General features: G+C 48.1%; 7 protein-coding genes; 5 read left to right on the top strand and 2 right to left on the bottom strand.

Annotated features, from left to right (window-relative positions):
• Positions 1–467: 467 nt before the first annotated feature.
• FFUJ_10834 (uncharacterized protein) lies at positions 468–1,731 on the top strand (the record flags this gene model as incomplete). XM_023569662.1 is given in 5 exon segments in its annotated part: positions 468–491; positions 511–1,152; positions 1,170–1,216; positions 1,307–1,431; positions 1,436–1,731. Coding segments are annotated over 5 exon segments (1,134 nt in total).
• A 31-nt stretch (positions 1,732–1,762) lies between these two features.
• FFUJ_10833 (uncharacterized protein) lies at positions 1,763–4,267 on the bottom strand (the record flags this gene model as incomplete). The annotated part of the gene is made up of 1 exon (XM_023569661.1): positions 1,763–4,267. The coding sequence occupies one exon, from the start codon at positions 4,265–4,267 to the stop codon at positions 1,763–1,765; it is 2,505 nt and encodes an 834-aa protein (XP_023436843.1).
• A 2,773-nt stretch (positions 4,268–7,040) lies between these two features.
• Positions 7,041–7,844, top strand: FFUJ_10832 (uncharacterized protein; the record flags this gene model as incomplete). Its single annotated transcript, XM_023569660.1, has 1 exon — positions 7,041–7,844. The coding sequence occupies one exon, from the start codon at positions 7,041–7,043 to the stop codon at positions 7,842–7,844; it is 804 nt and encodes a 267-aa protein (XP_023436842.1).
• Positions 7,845–8,552: 708 nt separating this feature from the next.
• On the top strand, positions 8,553–8,873 carry FFUJ_10831 (uncharacterized protein; the record flags this gene model as incomplete). XM_023569659.1 has 2 exons in its annotated part: positions 8,553–8,634; positions 8,695–8,873. The coding sequence occupies 2 exons, from the start codon at positions 8,553–8,555 to the stop codon at positions 8,871–8,873; spliced, it is 261 nt and encodes an 86-aa protein (XP_023436841.1).
• Positions 8,874–9,232: 359 nt separating this feature from the next.
• Positions 9,233–10,664, bottom strand: FFUJ_10830 (probable neutral amino acid permease; the record flags this gene model as incomplete). XM_023569658.1 has 2 exons in its annotated part: positions 9,233–9,289; positions 9,342–10,664. 2 exons carry the CDS (start codon positions 10,662–10,664, stop codon positions 9,233–9,235), a joined length of 1,380 nt encoding a protein of 459 aa, XP_023436840.1.
• A 2,615-nt stretch (positions 10,665–13,279) lies between these two features.
• Positions 13,280–13,960, top strand: FFUJ_10829 (uncharacterized protein; the record flags this gene model as incomplete). The annotated part of the gene is made up of 1 exon (XM_023569657.1): positions 13,280–13,960. The coding sequence occupies one exon, from the start codon at positions 13,280–13,282 to the stop codon at positions 13,958–13,960; it is 681 nt and encodes a 226-aa protein (XP_023436839.1).
• A 599-nt stretch (positions 13,961–14,559) lies between these two features.
• FFUJ_10828 (uncharacterized protein) lies at positions 14,560–15,988 on the top strand (the record flags this gene model as incomplete). XM_023569656.1 has 2 exons in its annotated part: positions 14,560–14,632; positions 14,679–15,988. 2 exons carry the CDS (start codon positions 14,560–14,562, stop codon positions 15,986–15,988), a joined length of 1,383 nt encoding a protein of 460 aa, XP_023436838.1.
• Between the last annotated feature and the right edge of the window lie 39 nt (positions 15,989–16,027).

Genomic DNA, 16,027 nt, shown 5'->3' with positions numbered 1-16,027 from the left:
TTAGCACACGGAGTTTCAATTCAAACCAGATGTCCAGCAAGTAACAGCCCAGTTTGCGCACTATTTGAGAGACTTCGACGCATTTGTATCTTTAGAATAAAAGTAGGGAGCGAGGTATGGCGGATGGGCTCAAGAGTATCGCAAAAAGCTCCCGTTCATTACCCAGTAATAGTCACAAAGCGATGTCTCGCTTACTATACAAGCATATTTTCTCGAGACAAAATCCATTGCACTCCATAATTTAGGTCATGTCCAGGCTGAGACATCGACAGTGGTCGCTCCCTTGCAGCCACACAGACCGACTAGCGGTTCTCAACTCCTGATCGATCAGATGTTTCCATTCCTCGCATCACAGACCGGAGGATATCCTCCCTTGATGGTGGATACTCAAGAGATGTGATTAAATATGTGATCCTTCGCCTCTTTTATCCTCTGTCGGTAAGCTGCTTGTCTTGGTACCCAGCAAAATGTCACGACGACTCATTACTGCTGTCAGGTCTCATCACGCAGACTGGTGCTCAAAATGTTGTCAAAGAGCCGGATACAGTCTGTGTAACGTACCTATCTACTTATCTTGTCCCTGTATTGTCGAATGCTACGAGTTCTGTGCCGACAGATGACGCGAACAATACATCGCGGACTCTTGATGATTCCTTGACAGCTTCTGCGACATTTGAGTCTGACACTGATCCGTCTCTCGATCTGACTGAGACTTTTCATCCCTCTCAGTCTCTTTCTGATGACTCCAATGAGCTTATGACAACATTGCTTACCACCAATACGGGTCCAGCGGACTCGGATCCCACGACAGCGCCCAGCCCCGACCAGCTCGTTGTCTTCCGCATCGTTCCAGATACTGATAACTCAAAGCTGAGACGTCTCAAGAGAGCACTTGGGGGCTTTGTAGGCTCTACCTCGGAAATATGTCAAGATGCTTCTGCGTTTAGCCTCTCTGACGGTCGCCTTCTTGACGACGGGAAACCGATTTACTACAACGGCGAAGACTTCAAGGAACTGCGAGGTCAACAGGCGACACCACCTCTTGGGTCTGTTGATACAACGTTTGCCGCTGATGGTGGATTCCTTCGGTTTCGTAGCCCCGATCTGCCGAAGGGCGAAGCAGGCTTCTGTCAGAGCCCAGGAACTGGTCAGGTATACGTAACCTTCAGGTCTCCACCACCTGGCTGCGTCTCAGTCAGGCTATCAGTTGTTGGAGGTAAGCTACTAGCAATTCTTTTCTAAGTTTCACCAGAAGCTAACCCTTGATTATAATTGATGAGTGCGAGGATGACCAAACATCTACCAGCGCTGTCCCTACGTCAACCGATCTACAGACGCTGCAGTCTACGGTGAACTCTATGGCCACATCCACCCCTTTCCGTACAGCCATTGCTTCTGTTCCCGAAAAATTCCTCCGACTTCACTTCGCCCGTAGACGTTACGAGTCTCATTCTTCCGTCTCTGGAACCTACACAGACACCACCTGCGCAAACGAGTTCTTTTCGCTTTTCTAATACTTCAACCAATGCGTTCCCTACGGTGCCAATCGAGACATCCGAAGACCTGACTTTCACAAATATTCCTGGTGTTACATTCGCACCATCAGATGAAGCAACGACAGCTAATGTCTTACCCACTAGCGTATTATCTTCCGAACCACAGCTTACCACCGAGGACGCAACATCCAGCTTCCCAGAGGCCACAACACTTATGAACTATTCAGATTCGTGAAACAACATAAGAGATTATTTAAGGTCATATTCTATAGATCAACATCACCTGAGCTCGACCTCCATCCCAAACTATACATAACATCTGAGAACGTAACCATCACCTTCCAAAGACAGGCATCGAAGATATCTTGGGCTTTGTCAAGAAATCCGGCCAAGCCGTCTCGGGCGTTCTGAGCAAACTCACCAACTTTGGTGATGGCCCACGATGAAGTCTCATAGATGCGCTCCATCCCATGATGCAAACACTGTGGTCGCTTCACAGGAGACTTACTGGGGTTATCGCTATTGGGAACATCATTTTGCTCTGTATCCGACGAGTCGGATCCAAGGCGGTACACAGAGTAAGCATCGTCTGGTCCGCCACACTGCTCGCGTGGGTCAAAAATGGAAGTAAACCAACATTTCTCGTCGGTAACTCGCGCAGATTCCTCTGGGACCTTATTGGAACAGAAGCATCTCGATCCATGGCGAAGTGCAACAGAATATCCCTTGATAGTGCACTGGCGATTGCAAGAATCTCCGTTGGAGCTTCGGTAGGGCCCTCTGATATTGACGCGTGGAGGATACGAAGAGGTGAAGTCAGGAAGAGTGAAGCAGCCATGGGGCTTGAGCTTAGACAGTCCCGTCTCTGTTGGACGATTCGGGGTCTTAGCAGGTAGCTGAACTTCTTCAGTCTTGAGCTCGTCGTCCACCACGTCAGTGGTAATTCCTGTGTTCACAACACTCCATGTTCTCCTTCCGCCACAAGCTTCACGGGACCAACCAGGACACCAGCTCGCACACTGAGAATCATCAACCCGTGCGCTCTTGGCAGGATATGTATCAGAGCACAGGCACCAACCCCGTTGAACAGCTGCGACAGGCTTATCCTCACGTTGGCAGTAGCGAGCACATTGATCAACGCTGTTCATGCTCTCCAGCTTCTTGTGAGTCAAGGTAGCAGACTGCATACTGTAACAGCCATGTGATGTGACACGGCCTAATCTCGGCTCCTGGAAAGGCTTCTGCATATGGCCTTTGTTGTTCGATTCCTGTTGGATGCGGTACCTCCCACCAGCGTAGCCAGTCCTGTATGCCGAGAAAGTGTCTGCGGTAACACCGTAGCCTCCACAAGAGTACTTTGAATCGCCGGCGCAAGGGATCTGGCATTCACGAAGGTCTGTTGTAGAGCTAGATCGAGGATAGCCTTGGGCGCAATGACATTGCGAGCCTTTGATGAAAGCAACCCCTTTTCCTGCGGCTTTGCACGAGTCTATGCAGGATAAAGGGAGCCTTGATACTGCACCTGCGTCAAGAGGTATGCGATCTGCGGTCATGGGGATATCGTAGAAGCATCGCTCAATCTGTCTTATAGGCTTGGGCTCGATGACAGGTCTCCTCTCGGGGCCGAGGTTGTAAACACTGAACGCGGTATTGTCGCCACCGCAGTTGAAGAGGTTTGTTCCGGGACACTGGATATCACACTGAGAATCTGGAAGTTTGTCTTTCTTATCGGGGTATTCGTTGTTGCAGTAGCAGATCTGATGCCAGGTAATCGCATACATATGACCCTTCCGCTGACAAAAGCGATGACATAGCATAGGACTGTTGCCGGCGAACACTTTGTATACGGGACTTGCGGGTACTCTTCTGTAACAAGCCTGTCCGGGATGCCCATTTGGCTCCGTATGCTTGAGGGATGTTTTCTCAGAACTCGGTAACTCAGTAGCGACAGAAGGTAGAGTCTCGACATCAAAACCAAGGCCGGTGTTATAAACGGCGGTATAAGGATCATGACGAGCTGGGTTGTACTCCGAATCGCGCTGACACCTGTCATCAGCGTCGCTTAAACATGGCATGTAGCACTTATCAGAACCAGCAGCGGCATCTCTTGCAGGATACATGGTACCGCAGGAGCATTCGTTTCCGCTGATAAGAGCAAGAGGCCTTCCATCTTGAGCGCAGACCTTAGCGCATTCGCGGCGGGAGTCATCGTCGTGAATCAACACCTTCATGAGCATTGACGAACGCCCTGAGATATAATAGCATCCCTGCGCCGTGATCTTGCCAACCTTGCCTTGGTCTGTCGCGAGCTGCTTAGATTCGGTCGCATGAATCGATGGACCCTGTCTGTGATGCGATGACAGTTGTTTCGTTTCGTCGTTGGCGATAGAAGGGATGGAGAAAACGGCGTAAAGCTCGTCATCCTCCCCAAAGGCATAGTTGTTTCTTGGCTGCTTGATGCAGTCACCATCCAAGATACCGACACACTGCGCATTACAGCGGTTATTGTCGACTTGATGATATCTCGGGGCGGTTTTACCGCAGAGGCAGTTGACGGAACCGAACGCAATCCATTGCTGACCGCGTCGGGTACATGTGTCGAGGCACTTCTGGCGCTGAACCTCGGTCTTCGAAAATCCACCGATCACAAAATTCGTCGGTCTCGACCAATAGCAGCCCTTATGTTTGAGAGCCTTCAGGTCGGAACCCTGGGCAGCTGCCAGAGCCACCCAAAAAAGAAGAGCGGCATGTAATAAACTGAACGTCGCCATGGGAAAAGAGTGAATGGCGTCAAAGAACAAGAGGGAACCGTTAGGGCCGGGAATGAGGTGGTGTTTATGTTTCCGTCATCAGCGGCCGGTCTAATTTTACACGAGGACAATCTAGACTCTCGTTGGTTGCCCTTGGCTTAAATATGGAACGATTTAGGCATCATACAAGGATCTGTGCCTCAATGCTGGCTAGGATCATGGAAATCAACCAACGAGTGTTTGGCTTGGGGAGCTAAAGCGACAGGGCTGCGGATCCTAGCTGAAGCGATGTTCTTGGCGTCGGCTACCAAGGCAGCCTGAAAGAAGAAATCGCCGACTCATGACACTTCTGTAGGGTAGGACGGTCTTTCTACAAAACGTCACGAATAAGTTGAAAGACTCACCATCATCATAGTCATCATGGAGGATATAAGCCGGATCTACACGTGGAAACGCATTCAGAAAAGTAGCGCTTTTTCATCAATTATGCCTCAACATGACTCATCCAAGCTTCCTGTCGCTGATATTAGAATACGGTTGTTGAGCTTTGCATTTGAGCCTCGAGCTAGTGGGGCACTTGCCGTAACGATGGCCCATCGAATTTCTCTTTGGGATTTCGAGATAGTATCGCTATACTAAAAACTTCAAGGTCATGGAGAGAATGAGTCAATAACTGCCAGTCTCTATGATAATTTGGAGCAATAATCTACGAAAGGAAAATGTTATTGGAGGTCATCCTTCCCCATTGAAGCAAGGCCCAAGGGCAGTCATAGGTGAGATGAGAAAGAGACGATATGGTCCGAATGGGCGATTTAATAAGGAGGATTAGACGTTCTCTATGATGATACTGATATATATTATTGGAAAATCTCGACACTCTTGATCCAACGCCCTCAAACCGATCTGAAATAATTGATGACGAGTTGGAAGTTGGGACTACGGGCTGTTCTCATGTATGTTGCTTGTGTTATAAATTCAGTTACTTAAGCATGCCTTTTTGCAGCTAGGGAATATCTACGGGAGTTCCAATCAGCTCACAGAACTTGGTTGTAAAGGTAATTCTCCAGGGTTCATTTTAAAGGAACACCATCCATTTATGTGCTGAGGGTCTTCTGGTTATCGGTGTCATATAGTTGGCTAATTATTATAAAGGTTCATATGCAAGGTTTGACTTTAATGGTTGAATAGTAATTTAGGGTCGGGAAGCCAATAGAAATCCTTTCACTGTAAGTTTCTCTAGGTTTGCTAATGTCTGCCTTATGAAACCAACCAAATAAACTTTGAGAACATAGCCATACACGAAGGTGAGATCACAGCCAGTCTATAAATAGTTCTCTAGCTATCAAAGATTCGCATCGAACTTGATTCTTTACATTTTAGCCTTGCTTCTGCTCAGCCCCAGATGGTTCCCTCCACCACCACCATGAAGGATATTTCTGCCAAAGACCCCTTTTTTCGCCTCCCTTCCAATGTCTGAGAAAAGATCATAACAAACATGGATTGCTAAGGATGGTACGACAGTCTTTGTAAAGCTTCAGCGGTCATGAATCACGAGCGGCATACAAACAAGTTGACGATTTGCTCGGATTCTATCCTTAACAAATTTGATCAGCTGAGTGATCGCTGGAGTTCTCTCTGGAAACCTCGCTGGCGTTTTAAAGCCGCTCAAATGCGTTGCTTTCTTTTTGACGGCCCCCTATCAGAAGAAGATTTGTGGAGTTATTGCAAATTTGGACTTGGAGATCCCTTATTTTCGACAAAACCTGAGATTGTTCTGAATTTGATTGGGAGACTTATCTTTGTGGAGGCTATGCGCATATTGCCTTTGGAAGCCTAAAGTTAATTGGTATTTTTCAGTGTGTTGGCTTGATATATCTCGTTGAGATATCATAAGCTTTAACTATCAATCAATCAACCTGAGATTGTTTACGAGATGGAAGCCCTTCATGGGCGTTTGGGAGACTACTTGAAGTTAGGACCTGAAATTGTCTGTGCATTCGTCGAGAGGCACGCAGATGAACGTCTCATCCATCACATCGTCAAGGCATACGGAAAGCATGGGGAAAGATTTCCAAAGACATATCCTTTGACTAAAAGAGAAAATGATCATGTAACAATGTTTCTCATTCTTGTCGATGTGATGGATGTTTTAGCACTCTCTGGCCCTACTAATCCGACAATATCGTACCTGAATCATAGGTATTACATCGAAAAGCAACCCTGCCTCAGGATTTGCATCGAGTATTGCGCTGCACATTGAACTCTCTGTGCGAGATGGGGTCAAGGCTGCGGCTGAAGTGGAAGAATTGGGAGAAGGGAGGAACAGTCCCGAAAGTGGCAACATTTAACGAAAGCATTTGTAGCTGTCGGGATGCTTGAGTACAGATTGGATCAGACAACGGAGGAGAAGGAAGAAGAAGAGACGGTGTTTGTTTAATCATAGCCTTGGGCACCAAGATTCGTCTGATGTATCTGCTCCACCCGTCGGCCGTCGCTCAATCAAGATCCCATCTTCTAAAATTCCTTTGACGACCGAGAGCTTTGTATCTACAGGTTGGGGTTTAAGAAAGTGTCTGTTTGGAACCCGCAAAGCATCACTTTGACTTTGGCGAGTGAGCTACCCACGGATGAATGCCATAGAGTTAAACTTCAAGCAGTATCGACTTGTAATTGGAACAACGATATTTGTCACGATATGCAGTTCTTGAAAGCACAAGTATAAATAAGTTCCCTATGAGAAAATTTCCTTGTTCCAAACTCTTCATTTTCAGGCTCGCAAAATCATAGGCCCAGCATGTCCCAGAGCGCGCTCGTGTCTCAGGGCGTCGGGGACCCTTTCCAACACCTCGCTTCCGAGATACGAGAAATGATTGTAACCTATCTTGATTGCTACGAAAACTTAGACAGTCTGTGTCTAGCTTCACCTATCATGAGAAAGGAACGGCAGACAAGTACACTGCTGTTAACATCGGAATACTTGGAACGAATCTTCGGCGGCACACATGACGGCGCTTTCATCGAGGCTCATATTTACTCGCTACTTTCCAAATATGGACTGTCCGAAGAGAACTTCGCGCTCTGGAAGAAGAGGAAGCTCCCCCATCCGCTGTTTTCAAGCCGACAGGACATCGTGTTCCGAATGAACGCTCTATACCACCGCCTGATGGACTGTTTCAACTTTGGCCCTGAAATTGTCCCGTGGTTTATCAAAAAGTTACCTTACAGTGTATTCGCTCACTACGCTGCGGCGGCGTTCGGGAGAAACGGAGAAAAATTCCCGATATCACTGCATGATGCAACAAACGCTGAGAAGGGGCAGGTCTTTTTCTTCTTGATTGCGGTAAATATGGCGGGAAACCCATACATATACGAGCATGAAGCTTCCCGTCGGCAATACTGTGAGCAAGATCTGGGATTAAAGGGACAGGATTTTGTCGTTTGCAAGCCCAACTTCCCCATCTCGACTAAAGAAGGGGCAAATGCGCGAAGTTTTATGCAGGACGTTATGGGCGATGCCCACAGAGTGGAGGTTCATGGAAGCAGAACTAAGTCTTTAATTGATCGACGTCGATTTAGGAATGACGGCATTCTAAGTTGAGTACGATGGCCCGCTTCTGACTGGCTTCTTCAGAGAGTTAACACAATCCAGCAGCCCATACTACCAAGCTCAACACGCGGTACTGGGATCAGCCTAACCTCTGGGACTAAGAAAATAAGAGACTTTAGAAGAGGACGCTAAAATAAATTTAGTAAAGACTCCCCTAAACTTAGACTAAATTGTCTAAATCTTTTAATCATTTAGGATAAAGGTCTCAAGTTTTCTTGCCTTCCCCTCCCTGCTTAAGCAGAAACATCCAGATAATCACCCCATACTCGACACTGCCAAGCCGAATCCAAACACTTCTTATTACAAATCATTCTAGCGACCAATTGTCTGGTCCGTCTTACCAAGGATGGTGACATGGTTTGAACCAACGCAACATCAGTCGTTGGATAATTGGTTGGTGTTGAGCTACCCCGCGTTTCTGACGTTGATGGCACAGCAAAGCTGTTGTGATAGTTTATCTTATACCGGAATAGGCAATTCGCAATGTGCTCTAATGAAGAGCTGACAAACAATCTGTATCATGTCCTCAAAATGATGGTGGTCACGAGGTCGTGTGCTTGCTGTAACATAAGAAGCCGTTTCCCCTCTTTTGTGATTGTGAGGTCGTTTCTCTTCTATTTCATTTGTATTTCCTACTTTCTCACCATTTCAAACCCTCAAAATCTTTCAGGATAATAAACTGAACTAAAATAAGTCACAATGGCACCTCAAACCCTTGCGGAGAAAGCCAAGGCCAAGCTCCAGGCTGTTCTAGAGAACCCTAACAGGAACGATTCGTCGTGTACGTGCTCGCATCTGGATGCTTCTCCCTTTGATCACTTCTGACAAGTTTAATCAACAGCCTATAAGCAGAGAGTAATGACCACCACGACTCCTGCGACCGGATCGGACTGGACCAACACCTGGGTCCGACGAAACAGTAACGATCGTCGGGCCAGTGTTGGAAGTGAAGGTTCAACTGGATCACCTGTTCGCCGCAGGTCAAGCTTCCAAGAGTGGCTATATCCTTCAGCTCGTTAATGATGTTTGTGATACATGTTTGCGTGGTACGTAATGATGTTGTGGTTTCTTTCATGTACGTCTTCTACTGTTTAGGTCTGTAATATGCTTCAGAGCTGCGTCCCTTTTTCAGAAGGTTCGTTGGTATTTTATCACTTCCGGTGGGAACCAAATTGAACTTGATATCGGATGGGCTACGCGACAATGTTCTTGCTTTTGTCACGAGACAATTGATCACGACGACGGCTAAACGTAATGAAATTACTGTGTATATAGGAATTATTGGATTATTATATAACCAAGAATCGAGATTGTATTAATGTACATCATATATCTAAATGCATTTCGCTTTTGAACATCTATCGTCATGCCAAATCAGTTTAGGTTGATCGGCAAGTGAAAGGAGCATGAGCAGAGCCATCGGAAGTAATGTCGATCTGATAGAATGTTAGTTTGTTGAGCAGAAGATCCATGGTAGAGGTAACTTACGATATCCTTAATGGTCGCATATGTGCCAGCACCAAGTGTAACAATTCCGATGATAAAGGCCAGGATGCTTCCCAGGCTCATCAACATGTTCTTCTTGGAAAACCACTTGCCCTCGCAGAGCAAGACAAACCACATGACACCGGGGATCCAGAAAGAGAAACCGGAGACGAAGAGAGCCGAGGCCAGAGAGAGCAAGTCGGAGAAAATGGGGATAGCCTCAGCGATGACCCAAGCGATGATGGTGAAGATGGTCACAAGGGTGATCCAGCTGACCCAACCCATGGGGGTGTTGACATATCGCAAAATTGAGTCCTTGAACATACGGCCATGAAGATATCGGAGGGCAACGGTAGAATTGATCGAACCGGAGATAAAGATGACGGGTAGCGCGACTCCAAAAGCGATCTTGGAAATAAGTGGTCCGGCGGAGAGCAGCGCAGGCGATTGCACCGAGGGTCCGATAAAAGCGTAGCAAAGGGCTCCAGTCAGAGTGTAGATCGCAATTTGGATGAAGCACGAGGCGTAGATGGACTTCATGTAATCGGTCGGAGTGTGCATCTCGTCCATGAAGGAAAATTGACCGATTGCGAAACTGAAGGCGAAGATGATGTTGCTGACAGCGACGAATGCCTCAGCGAAGTTCAGGTCCTCCTTGGGCCAAGCAGACCACTCAACGCCAGAGAGTCCACCGGCTGAATCGCTAGCCTGAATACCGGTAGCAATGACGGTGATGCCAATGGCAGCAAGGATAGATACGAAATCGATGTATCCAAGAATGGCGACTTCAGTGAAAGACGGGGGGATGGCCAGGATGAGAAGAATGATAGCCGAAACAGCAGAGAAGACGATGGAGCAGACGTGTCCGCCGTTGATGTCGATGAGCGCAATGCTACCGGTCAAGGCATGCGAACCAACAACCATAACAAGCTCGAGAACAAGGGCAGCACCGAAAATCTCGTAGCCAAAGCGGCCGAGAAGAAGGCGTCCGGCATCAGCATAGTGCGCCACGTGGGGGAATTTCAGCTTGACCTGGCCGACGATGTAGCTGGTAAAGATGGAGACAAGACCGAGAGTGATGGTGAGGAAGACACCGGGGAACATGCCCAGCGTGTGATAGGCAGAAGGAAGACTGAGCGCGCCTAGGGCAATAGCCTCGACGATTGTGACGACGGCGAGCCGCTTCCATCCCAAGCGATGGAAGTGGGCATTTCCTTGAGTAGCGAGCTGCTTCTGCTGGGAGACTTGGATGTCATCCGCTGTCTCAGGATCATCCATCATGTTGGCGGGTTTGGCAGACTTGGCCTTGGGTGAGGTGGTAGCCATTCTGTCGTGGGTGAGTAGAGGAGTTTGTTCGGTGGGAGGATGGGTAGAAGAGTGGCTACTCATATGACCAAGGAACGGTCTATGGGGATGACTGCCGCCTATATGGTTAAGCTTTAGGCTGCGAGCACCAAGGGAGAATTGTCGAGAAATGTACGGAATAGGTAACCGACGAACGATGGGGAGGGATGACAAGAGATCAAACAGGGTCTTCGGGGGAAGTTAGACAGGATAAAAGTATTTAAGAAGAACGAAAACGACCGGCTAGAAGAGCTTTGAGACGGGAAGAACGGCGCAAGGCGAGCCATGGCGCATGTTCGGTGTATCCGGGGTATCCACCTCCGAAAGATCGGACCCAGCACCATGTCGCGGTTAACGTGACGATTAGATAACAGCCAGCATCCTTCTCCAGGTTTTTATTCCATTTAATCTCGTAATTCATTCATGTCATGCCGACTCCGGAGTTAACGGTCCCTTGTACCATCTGATCTCAGAAACTCCATCGTTCCTGGTGAGAATTCCAGCTTCTGAGAGAAAAGGCCCGAAGGCAGTTTGCGAGCCGCGCTCGGAGTGGCGTACGAAAAACCCGTAAAAAGCTTCCAAAAGGAAGACGCTTGACCCAAAGTCGTAAGGTGGTGGAAAGAATCTGCCGGTTGTGGGTCTGTATGACATGAGACCCCTGATGTTATTTTTACGTGCATGAAACGTGTCATTGGTGAGAAATCCTGTGAGGCTCCGTCACTGAAAAGGCGCGTGTGGATATCATCACGTTATGATATCCTAACAATAACTCTCTACGCGTCGAGATCAAATCTCGACCGACCCGGACAACGAGATTACTCCGGGGCCCCAAACTCTGTTTCTCAAGGGACATTCTGCTGTAATCAGTTTCTGGACATAATCCAAGAGACGTTGTCTGTCTTGGTCGAGCTAACTGCCGTCTTGGCTTGCAGCAATCTCCACCGAAAAAATCTGGGGGAAAAAGCTCTTTTATACATCGAGTCAGCCTCATAAAATTCTGCATCAAATTTTACTCCACGACACCCTCATCTCCGCCATCAATCGCTTATCTGTGGGGTTACTCACCTCGTTGACTAATATGAATAATGAGTTTGCGTGAATTGTTCTGGGGTCTTGACTTGTACCCCAGAAACCGCCGTTGGCCTCAAACAACACGTTACGGTTCGACGGCGAGTTTACCCGCACTGCACCCCAGAGATCAGGTATTTCTCGGGATGGGGGAGATGAGTTTAAGCTTGTTTAAACGGGCCGTACTGGAGGGTAGCTGGATGGGTAGTAGGGTAAGGTAACTCAAGAGGAGATACGTGTTTTGACGATTTTTATCCTGCTGAGGGTTGTGCCATACCCTAGAGGATGCTTCGTTGTCGTTTTTGCCAGAGTAATAGGGATGGTATGGAGGCTTGTGGACTGTATTCCGGATGATCTTTTGCCGCATAGTAATTTCTAGATGTGGCATCAGATACTCCGTACCTTTGGGTTTGGCCTCCTCGCTCGTCTCGCATCCAGCAGCTGTCATAAACTTGGCTCCACTCGGCAGTTAAACTTGTCCGTACGGATTATGGGCGTGATCAATCTGATCTCTGTTAATCTGATTCCTTACTACAGCCTTCCCATCTATACGGAGTACTGCCTAAAATACCACTATTTTGAACCCCAATGTAAGGCCTCACGAAAAGGCCCTTATGAATTGCTAAACTTCATAGGCTACACACTAAGTTAAGGCATCTCAAATTCAGAGTCTGCCGTGGCTAGGTAGTCAAACCACGCAACAAGATAAGAAAAAAACCAGATGGAGTGCACGCTTCGGAATTTGAAACTTCCCTGGGCATGTGTTCCAGCCACTATGCGCTTATTGCCTTCCAAAGCCTGAAGATAAATGGGATTTTTGTTGAGTTGGCTTGATATGTCTTGTTGAGATGTTATAAGCTTTGACTATCATTCTATCGATGAATCATTATGTGATCCAGCCAATCCGCCACAGCTCCATGACCAACCTTACTCTTGGACACAATATTGGAGCAATCTGGCTTTGGCTAACACGACAGCCAGATTGCTTCTGTAATTCTCGAGCTGCATTTTCTTCGCCCCCAACTCCTCCATGTCTTCCTTTTTATACACACACGGTGCTAACTCCCCTGACCACTTTGCCTCGATAGGCATCGCGCTGCACATATAATGCTTGCTCGTCGGCACAAGCTCCAGTGAGAAGTATCCAGTTGGCGATATCTTTGTGGTGGCTTCGCTTGACCCTCAAAGTATATCTGCGCAAAACTTTAATGAGACCGGGAGAGTTTGGACCACAAAGTCACGTATCACAATCAAAAATATTTAAACAGCACCCCTGCGTTGTCTTTCAGTATCACTCACCTCTCTCATCACAGTCCCAAATACTCACTCCTGCGCTTGAGTGAATCCCTAACACAAGGCCAAGATGAGGCCGGCAGTACCAAAAGAAATCGGCCAATTGCTGAAGTGGCGACCACTCATGCTTTTTAACAAGACACTCTTAGGACCTGCATATATAGAGTGTTGTGTCTTGCTCGCCGGCACTCATCGCTTCCCAAGGAGGCAAAAGACTACCACTTGAGGTCTGGTACATGATTATCGACTTCTCGAGTCGCAGTCCCGAGACTCACCGGTATTCTCTCGTGCGACCCAAGTTACTACGGAAAAGGGCGGGAGGCGACGAACTGGTATGCGAGAGGTATCAACGCTGGAGGTATCAACACTGGTTGCCCTTCGGTAACATCAAGCACCTCAAAGAGATCGAGATGTATCACTTCTATTTAGCACAGCCGGACAACTTATGCCATTCGAATCGGGATCCATTATACATTAATCCCTTCTACTTTCCATTTTACCGCCTCTCGCCCTGCACCTTTCCCACGGCTTTACTCGCATCAAAGACCAAGTTTCTCCACGTGGCGCTCACGGTCCCAGATGTAATCAGATATCTTGAGGACGGCCATTGCAGCTCTTGCTATGGAAAGCACGTGGTAGGGTCCGAGATTGTACCGGGGACTTCGCGCCGCTGGGCCAGGTTTTCGCAGTTGCTTGGTGTGTCAATCACAGTGTTCCCGCCGGGACTTTTTATTTGCCCGCTCTGTGTTGGGTTGGAGCACGCGTGGGAAAGTATTGATGCATGGAAATCTCACAATTTGACCGGAAAGAAGTATAATGTGGCCCGAAAGGAGTATAACTCGTGGCTGCTTGACCGACTGGAAAGCTTGGGTTACGAAAGGCCAGGTCTGGAAGATCTCCCAGATTCGATCGAATAGGTTTCCAGGATAATGTCAAGGTCTCGATCTTGAAAACGCCGAAACTGGGGACATGATTTTTGGGTTGGTAAAGGCGGTCATATTATGGTTAGTATTGAACCTACTGAGCTTTGTGTGGCCTGTAAAAGGTCTCAATATTGTACGGGTCAAGGCAACGCTACGGTTACGTTATACAGGGCATTCGTTGTCAACAAATTTCCTTTAATTTTACTCTAAATGATCCGGGATCTATTACACTTTACTCTGTCATACATAAGGTACCGGTGAAATTTGGCGATTCACGCTTGGTGGTACAGCCACGGGCCGATGACGAAGCCGGAGACGAATATCACGCAACCGCATGCACCCTTATCAATGTTCGGCGATCTAACTTGATCGAAACAACCACCATTACCGATCGAGGGGTTGATTTGCATAGTCTATCTTGGTCCCTGTCATCATTGCTGGGGTTGAGTGGTGTCATTCTTTTATTCCGAATACTTTATCTTGACGCTTCGCCGCTCTTCAACATAATTCATCATCTCCTCTTCAGCTGCATTTGAGTTGCACAAAATTCGGCAAATCTTTTGACTTGCCCGGCAGTTGAAACATTCACCACAATGTCGGAATCAGTGGAAAAGCACACGCCTGATGCCGCAAATGCTGAGGCGCTCAATGAGGCTCCGATTAAGCGTGAGTTCACCTTCTCTAGCTTGATGCTTATGCTAATTTTTACCAGCGAAATGGAACCGCTCGCCAATTTACAATGCAACCATCCTCGGCCTCTGCAGTTTCGCAGCCCCCGGTCTCTGGGGCGCAATGAACTCCCTCGGTGCAGGCGGCGCTCAGAAACCCTACCTCGTCAACACTGGCAACGCCCTCACCTTCTGCCTCATGATCATCTCATGCTGGTTCACCAGCGGCATCGTTAAGTATGTTGGGATCAAAGGCGCTCTCGTCATCGGAACCATCGGCTTTGCTCCCTACAGCGCAGGTCTCTACCTGAACAACCGTTACGGCGTTGAGTGGCTTGTCATCTTTGGCGCTGCGTGCTGTGGTGTTTCGGCGGGTATCTTCTGGGCGGCCGAGGCAGCGATCGCGATTGGATATCCAGAACCCCGAAATCGAGGACGGTTGGTGGCATATTGGCTTTCATTCACAAGATTGGGACAGATTTTGGGTGGCGCGATTAACCTTGGTCTCAACGCTGATCGAAGCGAGGCAGGAAAGGTCTCGTACAAGGTCTATCTCATCTTCATCGCCCTTCAAGCACTGGGACCGTTTGTTGCGTTCCTTCTCAATAAACCCTCCCAAGTCCAGCGCGCAGACGGGAAGAAGGTCGATTTGAGCATCCTCGACCATCCATGGAAGGAATTCAAGGCCACCACCCGAACATTCCTCAAAAAGGAATTTCTACTTCTCATCTTCTGGATCGGCCAAGGAGTCTACTCTGAGTCGGTCTTCTTCACCTACATCGCTCTCTGGTTTAGCGTGCGAGCTCGAGCTCTTGGTTCGTTCGTGTCTGGCATCGTCGCAGTCATTGCAGGAAACCTTCTGGGTGTCTGGCTTGATCAGAACCAAATCGCTCTCAAGAAGCGCGCCCGATATGCTTATGCTGTCATCATGACTCTCCAAGGAGGATGGTGGATCTGGCTCACCATCAACGTCACCAAGTTCAAGCGCGATGGGCCCATCTACGACTGGAGTGATCCTGGTTTTGGTGCTGCATTCGGTGTTTTCGTCTTCCTTGTCACTGGCTTCCAGCTCAACTACAACTTTGCCTTCTTCATCATCGGTCAGATCTCGAACAATTCGCAAGAGACGGTGCGGTTGTCTGCCTTGTTGAGAGGTACGGAGTCGGCATGGCAGGCGCTCAGCTACGGTCTTAATGCTCTTCCGATCATGGCAACTGTGGGAAGCACGTATATGAACTTTGGTATTTGGGCGGTTGCGATCTTTCCTGCTTGGTTGGTGATCCGACAGCTGAGTACAGTGGACGGACAAGCAAACAGTGACACGGACGAGACGGTTGTAGTGGAAAAGGCGTAGTTTAGACGAGATTCACCATGGCGAATTTGGGTCTCTGGC

The sequence above is a fragment of the Fusarium fujikuroi genome, chromosome FFUJ_chr10, assembly GCF_900079805.1.
Source record: "Fusarium fujikuroi IMI 58289 draft genome, chromosome FFUJ_chr10".
Taxonomy (NCBI): domain Eukaryota; kingdom Fungi; phylum Ascomycota; class Sordariomycetes; order Hypocreales; family Nectriaceae; genus Fusarium; species Fusarium fujikuroi.
Note: the sequence above shows the minus strand (reverse complement) of the source record. Positions and strands in the feature narration are given on the sequence as shown.